The following is a 16,180-nucleotide window of genomic DNA, read 5'->3' on the forward strand; positions in this document are numbered from 1 at the left end:
AGTTTCATTAATGAAATAAGGTCCTCCATTAGAAACTTAGAGGTACAAGTTGGTCAACTGAGCAAGAGGATCCCTGAGATCCCTCCTGACACTCATTCCAGTAATACTGAGGTTAATCCTAGAGAAGAGTGCAAGGCCATAACCATGGAGGTTGAGGCTGAATTAGGGGAGAATGGGAAGGCGTTGAACGCCAGTAAAGAAGCCTTCACTGGGCGTTTAACGCCCACAATGACAGCAAGCCTGGCATTAAACGCCAGTGAGGAAGTCTTCACTGGGCGTTTAACGCCCATCCTGGCAGAGAAGCTGGCGTTGAATGCAAGCTAGGGAGCATTGGCTGGGCGTTCAATGCCCAAACAGGAAGGCTTCCTGGTGTTGAACACCAGTGAGGAAACCCTCACTGGGCATTCAATGCCCAACCAGGCAGCCATGCTGGCGTTGAACGCTAGTGAGGAACCCCTTACTGGGCGTTGAATGCCAGCAAGGACGTCCAACTTCCAATAAGCTGACAAAGCTGGCGTTGAACGCCAATCAAAGCACACCCTTTGAGTGCCTAAATCCCACTCAAGAACCTTCTAGCCCAGAACTAAAGGAAACCATAAAAACCATTGAGGTTCCTTTGAATGCACTTCTGCAGTGCATAAGTTCTGATGACTACTCATCCTCAAGTGAGGATGAAGACACTAGAGAAGAACAAGTTGCCGTTTCCTAGGAGCTCTAATGAAGCTGAACACCAAAATATTTGGTACAAATCCTCTGGAGGAAGAACCTCCACTGCTTACCAAAGAATTTCATGCTTTGGTTTAGCAAGAGCTACCTCAGAAGCTTCCAGACCCTGGAAACTTTCTGATTCCTTGCACCATAGGCTCTATGATCGTTGAAAAGGCTCTATGTGACCTAAGGTCAAGCATCAACCTCATGCCACTCTCTGTAATGGAGAAGTTGAAAATCCTTGAGGTACAAGCTATACACGTCTCTTTAGAGATGGCAGACAAGACCATGAAGAAGCCATATGTCTTAGTGGAGGATGTCTTGGTTAAAGTTGAAAACTACTACATCCCAGCAAACTTCATAGTTTTGGATATAGGAGAGGATGAGGATGACTGTGTCATCCTTGGAACGCCTTTCCTAGCCACAGCTAATGCTATCATTGATGTGGCTAAGGGAGAACTAACCCTAAAGTTAGGGAGGATCACATCTTATTCAAGATGCCTCATCCTAGCTCTCCCTCTAAAAGAGAGATAACAGTGCAACACCTAGTGTGCCAACCCTCTCTTTCTGTGCAAAGCTCTACAGAGCCCCCAGACATTAATTCTAAGTTTAGTATTGGGTATCTCTCAACAAGCTCTAAGCACAAACATACTAAGAAGAGAGTACCTAAAGGCTGAAAGGACAAAAAAGTCCCAACTGAAGGCCTCTCACCTGGCATGAGAGTTGTCTTCACTAAGAAGCCAGTCTTACCACACACAGTGAGCTGTGTCCTATCTCTAGAGTATGTGGAGCTCATTCATGAGAGGACAGGAAGAAGATTCACTATTAGGGGCGACAATTTGAGCCCATATTCACCTCCTTAAGGAGCTGAAGGTCAAGCTAGTGACTTTAAAAGAGCGCTTGTTAGGAGGCAACCCAACTTTTACTCAACCTTATTTATTTTATTTTCATTTTGTTTTTCTTTCAGTCTTAGAGTCATGATCATGTGCATCAGTCAAGAGACAGATTTCACAGCAGTAAAAACAGAACACTCCAAGTGGAGTGTTAAAGTTGAACACCAGCGAGGAAGCCTTCCTGGGCATTCAATGCCCCAAGAGGGGAGCATTGCTGGCATTGAACGCCAGCCAGGGAGCAGTCCCTGGGCGTTCAAACGCCAGTGTAGAGAAGCAAGGAATCTGAAAGTCCCTAGCCTCTCAGGACCAAGAGGTCCCACAGAAGCTCCACCTACCCCACCTTCCCAATTGATCATATTTGCTCGAGGACGAGCAAAACTCTTAAGTTTGGTGTTGTAAAAGCTTTGCTTTGTGACTTCTACCACTCTTAAGTATAGAAGAAGAGGATGGAGCAAACTAGAGAGGATGCACATAAACTTGTACAGCCACCTCAACATAGACAAATGAGTGACATAGAAGAGATCAAGCATTACATTGGATCCTCAAGGAGGAGCACTAGCCACCATCATTCAGGTGGATTCGTCTCTTTATCTCTTTGTCTGTTATTTTTCTATTTTCTGTCTATTTTATTTTCTGTTTTCTTGCTCTAGTTTCATGATCATTTGCATTTGATGTCTTTAAGTTATAAAATGTTCCATATATTTCTCACCTTGCTTAAATAAAAAAAAATTATCTAAAAAGAATTGAGAGATGCATGAATTTCAAGTTTAAAATAAGATTAATTTAATTAGTTTGATGTGGTGTCATTTGCTTTTATTTTCTGAATATATGAAATAAATAGTGCATATTTGAAGTTGAAACTTTAGAATGTTGGCTCTTGAAAGAATAAGGAAAAAGAAAAAATAGTATTGATAATCTGAAAAATCTAAAAATTGATTCTTGAAGCAAGAAAAAGTATGTTGCAAAAGAAAAAAAATTATTGTGCATGAGAAAAAAGAAAGGAAAAATGGTGAAAAGAAAAAAATAAAAAGCAGAAAAATCCATTACTGCCCAAAAATGCAGGAAAAGGAGGGTAGATTGAAAAAGCTAGTAACCCTTTAAACCAAAAGGCAAGGGTAAAAGGATCCAAGGCTTTGAGCATTAATGGATAGGAGGACCCAAAAGAATAAAATCCTAGCCTAAGCGGCTAAACCAAGCTGTCCCTAACCATGTGCTTGTGGCATGAAGGTGTCAAGTGAAAAACTTGAGACTGAACGGTTAAAGTCGTGGTCCAAAGCAAACAGAGTGTGCTTAAGAACTCTGGACACCTCTATCTGGGGACTCTAGCAAAGCTGAGTCACAATCTAAAAAGGTTCACCCAGTTAAAGTGTCTGTGGCATTATTGTATCCGATGGTAATATTGGAAAAACAAGGTGCTTAGGGTCACGGCCAAGACTCAGAAAGCTATGTTCAAGAATAAAAATAAGCTTAACTAGGAGAGTCAATAATATCATCTAGATTCTAAATTCCTAAAGATGCCAACATCTCTGAGTTTCAATGGATAGTGAGATGCCAAAACTATTCAGAAGCAAAAAGCTACTAAGTCCTAAAGAGCAGAGCCCAGCGTCCAAAGACCCAAAGAGGACCCTTAGCTGGCGTTCCAAGCCCAAGGAGCCTCATAGCACATGGATCTCATCAAAGCTCAGCCCAAACACTCACCAAGTGGGCCCCAGAAGTGGACTTTAGCACTAAATAGATAGTTTTACCCTTACTAGTCATCTGTTTAGTATTTAAGGGATTAAATTTATGTAATTCACACCTTTGATCAGACATCATACATCATTCAGCTCTGTTTTTGTTTTTATTTTGTTTTTTACTTTCAGTATGAGTTTCTAAACCTCCTAGGTTGAGGGGAGGAGCCCTGCTGAGTCCCATGAATTAACAAAAGTACTATTGTTTCTTCTTCGATCCGTGTTTGATCTATCTCTAAGATGTATATTCCAATCTTCATCGTGGTGAGCAGGATGATCTAAGAAATCAGCTCTGTTCATCACATTAAGACGAACGTGTCTGACAAAACCCACGTCTACTTGGGTTCGTGTGAGTACCTGGAAGAAAGGCACGAGCCAACAGCTATGTTTATACATCTCTTAGACGATTAATCCACAATTTCGTTGAGGACTTCTCGAGACACCAGTTCAGCCGATCTCTGAGGAGATTAGGGTCTCCGTGGTATAGGCTAGAATCCAAAGAAACAACATTCTCTGATCCGGAAGATTTGACCTTGTCTATGGCATTTTGAGTAGGATCGCCAAGAGAATGGACTGCTATGCGCTTCACCCTTTGTCAGATTGAGTAACCACGGCCAATGGCCACGGCAGTGTTCAACCTGTAGTAGAGGAGATCAATGACCACGGGCAATGGCTTTGATCACTTACAGCCTGCCATAGAAGAAGATCATTCACAAGCAAAGAAGATAGTAGTACCAAAGTTACTTTAGAAAGACAAAGCAACTCCAACTCTCAACTCTATTCCCAGCATATAATTCCTAATAGCTAACTTCTTAATCCAACAACTTTTGATTCTGCCTGACTAAGACCTGCAAGACAACCATAACCTTGCTTCAAGTCACAATCCTCATGGGATCGACCCTGACTCGCTCAAGTATTACTTGGACAACCCAGTGCAATTGCTGGTACTGCTGCTGTTGTACGAAATAGTGTGAGTTTTGCTGTTGGACACTGGCCTTTGCTCTTTGGGCGCTGGACGCCTGGAAGGGGGCAGGAAGCTAACGTTGGACGCCATTTTTGGGCCTTCTAATCCTAAGCAAAGTATAGAATATTATATATTGCTGGAAAGCTCTGGAAGTCAGCTTTCCATAGCCGTTAAGAGAGCTCTATTTGGACTTCTGTAGCTCTAGAAAATCTCTTCTGGATGTAGGTAGGTCAGATCCGAACAGCATCTACAGTGCTTTCTCTGTCTCTGAATCAGACTTCTGCTCCAACTCCTCAATTTCAGCCAGAAAATATCTGAAATTGCCCAAAAATACAAAAACTCAGTAGAATAAAAAAATATGAATTTAACACTAAAACCTATAAAAACTTAATAAAAACTAAATAAAATTACTAAAAACTATATGAAAATGATGTCAAAAAGCGTATAAAATATCCGTCATCAATAACCCTCAACAGCATCATCACTAGCATAAGGGATCTATCAATTGTTCAAATACAAATAAAACAATACAAAGAATATTAGAGAGAACAGATAAAGCAAGTAGCTCGAATAGCATATAGATACAATTATTCAACAAGGCAAACCAAATACAAGATGCACACCTAATCAATACACACAAATACAAATGATGCATGCCTGTCCTACTGGTCATGAGCTCACGTGTTGGTTAAATTACCAGAACCCAACACATCCGGTAGCTTACCCGGATATGGAACACCACAATACATAACAAGTGGGACTAAATTGTAACACTTGCCTCTTACTCGCTTAACCCGTAACAAGTGGGACAAACCTCAACCCTGTATCTTATCCAGGTGTCTCAAGTCTTAACCCAGAGCAAGTGGAACAAACCTCAACCCTTGAGTCTTACCCAAGTGTCTCAAACCTTTACCCAGAGCAAGTGGGACAAAGTACTACCCTTGCGTCTTACCTAGACAGGTGTTTAACCACTTAACCCGGAGCAAGTAGGATAAAGCCACAACTCTTGCATCTTACCCAAGTGCCTCAAATATTAACCCGGAGTAAGTGGAACAAAGCAACAACCCTTGCATCTTACCTAGGTAATTAATCATATTCATAGTATTTAATTAAATTCACAAGCTATTAGATTTATTAGCTCCAAGTCTTTACCAATTATTTCAATTCTATTAACTCGTGAGTGGGATGAAACCACCGTCCTTACCACGGACGGGATAAAACCTCCGTCTCCACAACAACACCACAACCACGGAACAAGCGGGATGAGATCTCCGTCCTTGTCCAGTGCAGGTGCCAAAGCAATAACAAATAAGTTTGCAAGCGGGATAACATCTAGACCTTGCCAATCCAGCCATTCAGGCCATAATCAATCATTATTAGTGTTCTTAAGTAATTTCATAAGTTATTTAACTCATTAACCCCAATTAGTTATCCATGTCATCAATTTGAATTTCGTAAACCCCAATCATGTATCAGTTTTCTCAGTTTCTTTAACATGTGAACAGGATGGAACCTCCGTCCTCACCGTGGGCAGAACAAAACTACCATCCCCGCAACAATTTCATCCAGTTTACCAAGTGTTTATTCGGGAATCAATTAGTTCGTCTAATTATATCACTTTCCAATGTATTCAAAGTTTAATTATCGGTTATTCAACTCCATACGAAGGTTAGAGGGGTTTATAAATAGACTGAGGAGGCTAAACAGACAAAAACAGAGTTTTTGAAAAAATTAACACAGTCGTGTGCACGGGACTTGCATACGCATAATTTTCAATTCGGGTTGGGGAATCATGTGTACGCATGACCTATGCATACACACAATTTCAATTTTGTTTCCACTTCATACATACGCACGCCTTGTGCATATGCGCAAGTCGTTTTCATTCATTTTTGTTTTACCATTCATGCGTACGCATGACCCATGCGTATGCACAAGTCCAATTTCTGCAACTCTGCATAATTCAATTTTTTATCCCTAAATTCAAACATTAATAACTTTTGCTAAATTTATCAATTTCTATCCTTTCTTAGACTGTTTTAAAGATCTTTTCACTAACTTTAATTTAAGAGAAAAGGACACATAAGTCCTTGACCTTTTGTCCCGCGAACATTTTTGTCCCTGACCATTGAAAAATACTTTTAAGTCCCTGACCTTCACAAAACTTGGACGGATCAGTCCCTCCGTCCAAGACCCAACGGAAAAGTCTGATGTGGCTCCCGTAATGCTTGTCACACATATGCGTAGGTCACGCGTACGCATCGCCTGGCAGACTTTCCTCTCACACTACGCGTGGGTCACGCGTACGCGTCACCATAATTCAACAAATCCTCATAATTTCATGAATTCTCCACTTTGCATGCTTTTTTCTATTTCTTTCAAGCCATTCTTACCTTCAAAACTTTAAATCACTTAAACAAACATATCAAGGCATCAAATGGGAGAAAAGTAAATTAAATTTAGCTCTAACCCCATTATAACCCTTGAAAAGACCTCTTGATATGTGTATCCATGTATTGAATATATGTTGATTGGTAGAAGAAGAGCAAGCCTTAGAAAGCAAGATTAGTAGAGAATTGAGAGAATCGACCCTCAAACACTAGAGAGATTAGAATACAAACACTTCTAGTGAGGGTTCGATGCTCAATCCCTTGTTCCTTGCTTTCACGAGCTTTCTTTTTGCAAGTATATTTATACTTCATTTTGAGATTTGAATTAGTGGAATTCATAAATCATCATGCTATCTTAGCCCTACTTGTTCATATATGTTCTTGGAGATTGATTCATTTTAACCAAGTAGGTAGACGCATTTTGCATATTAGTTGATGAACCACAAGAGTTTAGCATGAGGACATGCTAATATTTAAGTGTGGGAAAGTTGATGAACCACAATTTTATAGTTTATATTGTATTGAATTTGGTGGATTTTATCAATTTTTTTCACATTTATTTACTAAAATAGCATGGTTTTGTGAATTTCTCCTAAGTGTTCTTAATGATTGAAAACATGTTTTCTAGGCTATTAAATTGCTAAATTTATACTTTTCTCCCATTCGATGCCTTGATATGTTTGCTTGAGTGATTTAAAGTTTTGAAGGCAAGAATGGCTTGAAAGAAATGGAAAAAAATCATGCAAAGTGAAGAATTCATGAAGAAATGAGGATTTGTTAAATTCATGGCGACGCGTACGCGTGAGAGAGAAGTCTGCCAGGCGACGTGTGCGCGTGACCTACGCGTATGCATGACAAGCATTACGGGAGCCATGTCAGACTTTTCCGTTTGGTCTGACGGAGGCATTTGGATGGAAAGACTAATCCGTCCAAGTTTTGTGAAGGTCAGGGATTTAAAAGTATTTTTCAATGGTCAAGGACGAAAATGTCCGCGGAACAAAAGGTCAGGGACCTATTTGTCCTTTTCTCTTAATTTAAGATAAATTTCATACAAATCCAAGCTTCAAGCGCCAAGTTATGACCCGTCAAAGTTGGTCAAAATTTCGTTTTTACCAATTTTCCAAATTGCCAATTTTCACTAAACTCAATCCAATTCAATTTCAAGCTACTCCAAAAACCATTCCTATACATTCTCAATACTCATTTATCATCTCCTCCTTATTCAATACCAAATCAACAATTCTAACATAACAATCCATCTTCCCAAACTTCCATCAACAAATCAATCATACTACGTAAATCACCCAACCAAATCACATCGTTCCATAACCATATCAAAACATGACAATTATGCAACTTAGCATAGCTTACCTCATATAAGATACCTCACCCTATCACAATCACCGACCCAAATTTTCACACTAATCATTATAATAACAACTATACCACAACATTCATATCCAATTTCAATCTTATCGTCATATAACATTCACCAAACACCCAATTCACATAATCATACTAAATCACAATTCATTTTCAACACACAACATTCAATGCTATCTTAGGATAATTAACCTAAGTTTCACATAGTGTTACTTGATCAATCCTCTCCAAACAAAAGCTTCACCAATCAAACAAAACAATTCCTCTGCATCAACTCAATCCGAACAAACCCAACTTGCATCAAAAATCATCGAGCAACTCTACCCAAATCTAATTAAACCAATATTACATATTTTTCAAGTTAGGGTTTCATACATAATTAGAAAAAAATCAAAGAAAAAGAGTTCCCTTACCTTGTACCACGTGTTCATGAGTCAAAATCTCGCTAGAACTCAAGGTTAAGTCTTCAATAGTTAGGGGAAGCGCATATTTACACGCACTCTAATCTAAAGATGGTTTTTGTTGGGTTTGAGGCAACTTAGTTGGACTTGTTTAGCAAAAAAGCTTGTATGTATAGCAAAATTGGTATAAAAAATAGCTCTGATACGCCTAGTTCCATTTCATGGGTGCTGCGACTGAAATGGTGATAAAATCCATTTCGCAGATGCTTTATGTGAATTAACTATACTTATTTTGGTAACATTTTTGTATTCTGTGTATTTAAGGAATTAAATTAGTTTATTATAAAAATTCTAATATTAAAATTCTGTTTAACTGTTAAAAAAAACTTACTTTAACTGACTTTTGTTAATTTTTGGTGGTAAAAAATAAATGTCAATAAAAATATTGTCAATAAAGCTTTTTAAACAATCAAATGGCTGTCAAAGATACTTTTGAACATTTTTTTGACAATTATTGGCACAATTAGTCATCAGTAATCAATACTTTGTATGTTTAATAATTAAGTAGTTGTGAAAAAAATATGTACAAAATTTCTTGCATAATATTAATTTATAAAGAAAATAAATACATTCTTTTAAAACAATAGTGACTCTTAAAATTACTGGTTTTTGTTTTGGTGGTGTACATAACAACAAAAATAGTGGGCTTTGTCTTTGTTAAAGATCATACCTTCGGCTATTATAAGTTTTTATTTTATTCTATTTCTTGTGTATCTAAAACCCAGACATTACACCTGTATTTATTTATACGTCAAGTCTATTACCAACAACTCCTATGACGAAAGTGTTCCGGCATTAGTGGTGGAATTGTTGTGGTGGCAAAAAAGAGTAAAAGTGCATGCATGATTTACATTTGTCAAATTATTTCAGTTGCCATTTGCCAACGTTTTTGTAAAGACCGAAGTAAATGAGCATTCAATCCATCAATATGATAGAACAACCGCTTTCACTTACTTTGATGGTAAGGCATAGCTAATTACGAAAATACGTCTTTCAATCTTATTTTAAAAGAATATATTAAAAATTTTAAAATTTTATTGGTTAAAATTATATCTCAATTAAAATTTTGAAATATTATTTAAATTAATTTAGTATAAATACTAATAAAAAATCGTGAGTAGATAAAAGTCAATGAATAAAAGAAGCAATAATATTAACAGTGGATAGTTAGAAAAAAAGAGAACGTATTAATAGTGGACAGTTTAACGATACTATTTATGTGTTTTTACTTATTTTAACAGTTAGAAGAAGTAAACGTGGAGTAAATACCCATAGTAGTCCCTGAGATTCACGTAATTACTCATAGTAATCCCTAAGATTTCGAATTTCCTATTGATATCCTCTAGATAGAGCTCCGAGCACTCAAACTAGTCCCTGGCCATATTTCAGGTGATGACTCATCACCGGAATGCTGACTTGGCCTAGGATTGCCACGCTGGACTGCTGCCAACGGCTAGCTGAGCTGGCCAAGTTCCAATTTTTACCCAGATTGGTCCCTCGTAGTATAATTAACCCTAAATCCCCAAATTCTCATACACCTCCCCTCTTCGTCTTGTTCACCTCTTCTTCTTCCTCTTCCATACACTTGTTCCTGTTCTTGCACTCTCATCCGGAGCTGCTACTGATGTCAATGATTGGTGGAGGTAGCACTGGAGGTGGAAGCTCTGTTCGTTCCCCATCTAGCTGGAATCGGAGTAGAACGCAAACGAAGAACAGAAGATCGGCGCCGCCAGAATGGTGCGGCTGTGGCTGTAGGCCAGTTCTCAGATGGTCTGGCACAGATTCGAATCCGAACAAACCGTTCTATGGCTGCCCCAATTATAATGTAGGTTAGAGTAATCACTTTTGTTGCTGTTATTCTCCTCCCCTGACTGTTCTTGTGTTGTTATGCCTCCCCTGACTGTTCTTGTGCTGTTCCTCTCCAAACTTTGATCCTTTATTGGTAGCAGACAAGTGGGAAGAGATGGTGCGGGCTTTTTGTGTGGGCAGATTCTGTGAATGAGGAACAGGTTGAAAAGTCAGAATCGTGTGGTGATGAAGTGAAGATCAACGTTGATTGGAGGCTTCGAAGGTTGGAGGAGGATGTCCAGATGCAAAAAGTGATGACCCAGTTCTTAGTGTTAGGTGTGTGTGTATTGACAGTGTTGTTGGTGATCCTGTATTGTAAATGATTAATGAATTGGTGGTTTTGGGTTCCTTGTTATCAACATTTGTAAAAATCTGCTTCTTGATGGAATGAAAAGTGTTATTAACTATGAAATTGTTGTTAATTTAAATTCCATTGTGTATGAAAAAAAATAAAAAAACTGCTTCTTGAATGGTAAAGCACATAGCATAGCATATTAACATAAATTCCATTGTCTATCAAGAAACAACAAAAGTTGACTGTAAAAGGCAGCCTAGAAACCATGTTGCTGCTATCAGTAGTTTCATCAAAAGCAAGACCAAGGCATACCAAAAAGGCCTTTGCATCACAGTTCACCATCTAATCATTATACGATGGAAAATACTAATAACAAAACACAAAACAGAAACTCCTAAGTACATATATCTAGTATTCAATTCTTCTTTCTTGGAGGCCTAAATCCTGGCGTTGGGATGAACTGCATCAAGTTGGCAAACTTTGAAGATGTTGCTGAAGATGCACCCTGCAAGTGATTCACTGTTGGTGCGGTTGGCTGATTAGAGGATCGTCTTCGTGGTGACAGCTTGAAAGGTCTTTTCGGTGCAGGATCTTATAGGAGAAATAAGTGGCATTAACTACTATTTATGCATGGAAATAACAACATACTCAAATGTAAAATTTTAGTTACCTTTTCAGAATCCTCTTGCTCAGAAGCAGAAGGCTGAGTTAATTCGATCTCCTGGGGATTGCTTCTCAAATCTGCTTGGCCAGACACGTCTTGGGGCTGATGAACTGGCTTCTCATGCACAGTATGAACTTCATCATTTTTCTTCTTCTCAGCTGCCTCGGCGGCAGCGGCAGCGGCTGCTGCTGCAGCAGCAGCAGTAGCAGCATCAGCATCTTTTTTCTTTTTGCAGCCTCTCTTTGTATGCCCCTTATCACCACAGTAACTGCATGTAAATGCACCCAACTGTCTCTTTAGGTGTACACCATCTGCAGTGTTGCCTGAGAGTTTTGGGTCAACTTTAGGCTTCTTAGTTCCAGAAGCACTCTTCTCGTCCGCATCCATCCTCCGCTTCATCTTTAGTTTTTCAGGTTTTGTCTTGATTTTAGGGGCATGTGGCCTGTTACAGTCCTCTGCTTTTTCCCACAGTGGTTGACCCGGAATTGGATTAATGTGGTGGTTATAAGTTTTCTTGTATGAGTCCATGGTCAGCCATCTGTGACAGAAGTCTTCTGGCTGTTTGTTCACACGAGACAGGGCAGCACAAGCGTGCACACACGGAATACCTGCAGGTGCCAAACAGTGAGAGGAACCATGATAATAGTTATGGCTGAAGAAAGTAAAATGCATAAACACAATTAACTTACCCGTTAGCATCCAAAATTGGCATGTGCACAGTCTCTTTCCTATGTCCACAACATGGTTGGTTGGATGTCCGTGCACCTCAAATTTTTCGTATCTGTTATCCCCAGTCCATATAGGCTTCTAATGCTTGGATTCTTTCCTCACCTTCTCCAGCCTGCTCTTTATAACAGGTGTGAGCTTCCCAGTGTGATTCTGCAGCTTCACCTTGTTTTTTGCTATGGTTCGCATAACAAACATCCTTACCTCCTCCAGCAATGTTATGATGGGTTTGGCTCGTGCATCCTTGATCTTAGCATTGAACACTTCGCAGGCGTTGTTACAGATGCTATCCAATTTTGGCTTATGGCTGAATAAGCTTCTGGTCCAAGCATCCATAGGCCACTTCTCTCTAAGTATGCCCAAGCATCCTCATTTAACCTTTTGATCTTCTCCATTCCATCCCTGAATTCTTGGTATGTTGTTGCCCTTGCACATTCCCACAGAAGTCCCCTTAGTTGTAAGTCCTTCCAGTTCTTGTTGAAATTTTTCCATAAATGCCAGACGCAGAAACGGTGATGCACATCAGGCATCACCGCTTTCACTGCTGATATCAGTCCCTGCCAGATTCAGTAAATGTTAGACACATAATCGTCCCTGACATTATAATCGTTACACATAATAGTCCCTTACATTTGATTAACATCCCCATAATAGTCCCTTTAATTTAGGGTCGTGACCCATAAAGGTCCCTAACGTTTAATAGAACAGCTCGATTAATGACAAAACCAGTAATTACAAGTTCTCTATAAGATGCACTACAAGCATAATGAAAGCACAATTCTTCAAGCAAGCATAACAGCACACCTGATAAGTAACCATGAAGATCCAATCATCTCACAGTCTATGCAGATAAGCAAAACAGCAAAATTCTTAACAAAATAAATAACCATCATACTCGAATGGAAGCTACAATTATTCAAGTAAGCATAACAGTAGAAATCTGAATTCCCTTATAACTAACCACCAAAATCCAATAATCCAATGATCAAAGGTCTTACACTAAAAGCTAACCAGCAAATCTAATGAAAGCACAATCATTCACAGTAAGCATAAGGAAACAATTCTTAATATAAGATCACATAAAATCAAATAGAGACATTCAAATTAAGTCACACCTTTTGCATATCCGATATAAAGCACCAGTCATGCTCTTTATAATGACCCAAGTCCTGATGAAGTAGCTCGAGAAACCATTTTCATGTCTCTGTATTCTCCACTCTGACAATAGCCCAGGCTATGACATAGATATGATGATTAGCATCTAATCCCACGGCTGACAAAATCTGTCCACCAAACCGGGTCTTCAGGAAAGCACCATCCAAACCTATCAAAGGACGGCAACCAGCCTTGAACCCGTTTTTGCAGCCACTTAAGCATATATACATTCTATCAAAGGTAACTTCACCATCTGGTTGGGGGGTGGTGCATATTTGTACACTAGAACCGGGATTAGTCTTCAACAGCGTCATACCATAATCCCTAACCATCCTATATTGTTCTTTCTCATCCCCATACACTACACTTCTTGCATCCATTAATGCCCTGGATATTGAGTTTTTATTCAGAGTCAAGTCAAACCGTGTCTTGAAGTAAGTTGTAGCCTCGCAGTGTCTAAAATTTGGATACTTTCTCACCTTCTTCACAAGCTTGCTGCATACCCAATTCCTGTTGGCAGCCCTATTCTTGTCCTCTCTTGGGCAAGTGTGGTCATCATTGAATGTCTTAATTTGCCAACATGTGTCTTCATGGTCTCTTGATGCATAAGCCACCCATGGGCACTCTTTCACCTTACACACCGCCCTGCACCTAATGTTATCATTTTTCACTATCTTTATGCTCCTTCCCTCTTGGATTGTATATTCTCTCACAGCTTCTCTAAATTCCCATTTAGTTCCGAACTTCATGCCTACCTCAAGGTGCAGCTCTCCAAACCTTGCACCCTCCCTAAACAGCGGACTTGCCTCTTCAGATTCATTTCCTTCCTCCAGCTCATCTTCTGAGTTTGGAGGCGTCTTCATCTCCTCCGAGTGCCAAGAATTGGTGCCATCTGAGTCAACACCTGGGTCTAGGCCATCCTCTACCCCTTCATGAACACAACCCACAAACCCAAGGTCAACCTCAGCGTCGCTCACCTCCTCCACCAAACCATCGTCTTCATGTAATATCTTCTCCTTCCCTTTACCTAGTGGACTAATATTTCTCTTACCCACCGTAGCATGTATCATGTTTCTCCTAATCCTACTCCCAGTTTTAGGATCATTCCCTGTAGCCTCAGATTCAGAGGAACTACCCTCATCCGGACCTGGCTTGAACATGCTATCTTCTTCACTATCAGAGGAATCAGAAGACACATCAAAGGGAACTTCATTGTTAAACACTTTGCTAGTAAATCCTCTAGCAGCAGACCGTGTGCAGGGTCTCCTGGAAATACTTGGTCTCTTGGACAGTTTCTGCTTCTTGCTCCTATCTGATTTGGTGTTCTGACTGGATTTCGTGGGCTGGCTGATTTTGGTGGGCTTGGTGAGCTGGGTGGGCTTCGTGAGCTTGGTGGGCTTGGTGGGTTTAGTGGGCTTGGTGACTTTTGGGGAGTTGTTCTTCTTCACAGGTTTGGTTGTCTTGGAAGGATTGGCAGTTTTGGAGTGTGATGGTTGTGATTGCCGTGGAGATGTTCTGTTTTTTTTTGGGACTGGATTTGCAAGAAGTGTTGGGTACAACCTTAGGGATAGGAGGAGCAACTATGATTGCATGAGTCTCTGTAACTGGGGGACTCACATCAGTATCTGTACCTGCATTACATCCCTCTCCACCATGATCATCCAAGTACACAACTTTGTTATCTCCCTCTAACACCTCCGGTACTGACACTGTATGCTCGAAATATATATCAATCAATCCCTCATTTGTCCTAGCACAATTCACCATCTCTCTTATCTCTTTGTCACTGTTTACATTTCTCAACCCCTTCTCCAAACATTTTCCAGGAACATGCCACCAGCACTGTTTAATGTCATTGTACCCAAGCTCCCTATGGTAGTTCCGTATGTAGAACACATCCAGAGTATCAGTGTCTAAATCACCTAAACAGGCCTTATTGTCCAGAGAATATATCATAATTCCTTCTGCATTTTTTTTGAAGTCACCCCCATGATGAAACATGATGTCCAACTTCTCCTCCATCTGCAAGAAATTTAAAATTTTTACAATACATAGGGAGAATTTGAAAGCCTAATCATGCATTAAAAAGGAAAAATAATCACCACAAGAAAACTTTTTTTTCCAAACCTCCATACTAATCCCTGTTTCTTACCTGTTTCATTGGTATTACAGCAACCCCACAAACCCCAACCAACATTCAAACCCTAGACACTACAATGACACCAAAACTCCAGAACCTCAACAACACTGACCAATGCTATCATCAAACAACACTGTATTCAAAATGCAAACTTAAAAAAAAAAAAGGTTACCTTGAATCCGATCACAACGTCAGAACCTCGTCTTTGTGGTGAACGAAGGGAAGGGAAGAGCAACAACAACTTCTGATCAGATGACTTCTTCTCTCAAATTTTTGTTAACCCAGCACAAACAACCCTACGGCTACGTCATTGTTGGGGAGATGAAGAAGAACTCAGAGGGTGGAAGAAGAAGAGACGAAGTGTTTGTGTTGGTGGAGAAAACTGTTTTTCATATTAAGTAACAACTATACGGCGTCGTTTTTGGCTTTCAAGGGCACCAAACCCAAAACGACGTCGTTTTGAACATGTCCCACGTGGCAATCCTATGCCACGTCAGCGTTCCGATGATGAGTCATCACCTGAAATATGGCCAGGGACTAGTTTGAGTGCTCGGAGCTCTATCTGGAGGACTACAATAGGGAATTCGAAATCTTAGGGATTACTATGAGTAATTACGTGAATCTCAGGGACTACTATAGGTATTTACTCAGTAAACGTGTTACTAGTATTAACAATAAAAAGTTTAAATTTAAATTGTTTTCTAAGAAAATAATGTGCTGATTTTAAATGAACAGTTTTAAATGACATGATGCGTTTATTAATCAGTTAGTTAAAACTAAATATATTATTTTGAAACCGTTCATCTTTTTTATTATTTAAAAT

General features: G+C 39.6%; 1 protein-coding gene across 1 annotated transcript in view; it reads right to left on the reverse strand.

Annotated features, from left to right (window-relative positions):
- The window catches only part of LOC110265876, a 4,081-nt gene continuing 314 nt past the window's right edge, over positions 12,414-16,180 (reverse strand). The window contains exons 2-5 of the mRNA XM_021109349.1: positions 15,455-15,490; positions 14,849-15,239; positions 13,178-14,748; positions 12,414-12,619 (exon numbers count right to left, since the gene is read on the reverse strand). Coding sequence (XP_020965008.1) covers positions 13,259-14,748; positions 14,849-15,239; positions 15,455-15,490 — 1,917 coding nt within the window. The 3' untranslated portion in view covers positions 12,414-12,619; positions 13,178-13,258. The remainder of the gene's footprint in view (positions 12,620-13,177; positions 14,749-14,848; positions 15,240-15,454; positions 15,491-16,180) is intronic.

The sequence above is a fragment of the Arachis ipaensis genome, chromosome B01 (assembly GCF_000816755.2).
Source record: "Arachis ipaensis cultivar K30076 chromosome B01, Araip1.1, whole genome shotgun sequence".
Taxonomy (NCBI): Eukaryota; Viridiplantae; Streptophyta; class Magnoliopsida; order Fabales; family Fabaceae; genus Arachis; species Arachis ipaensis.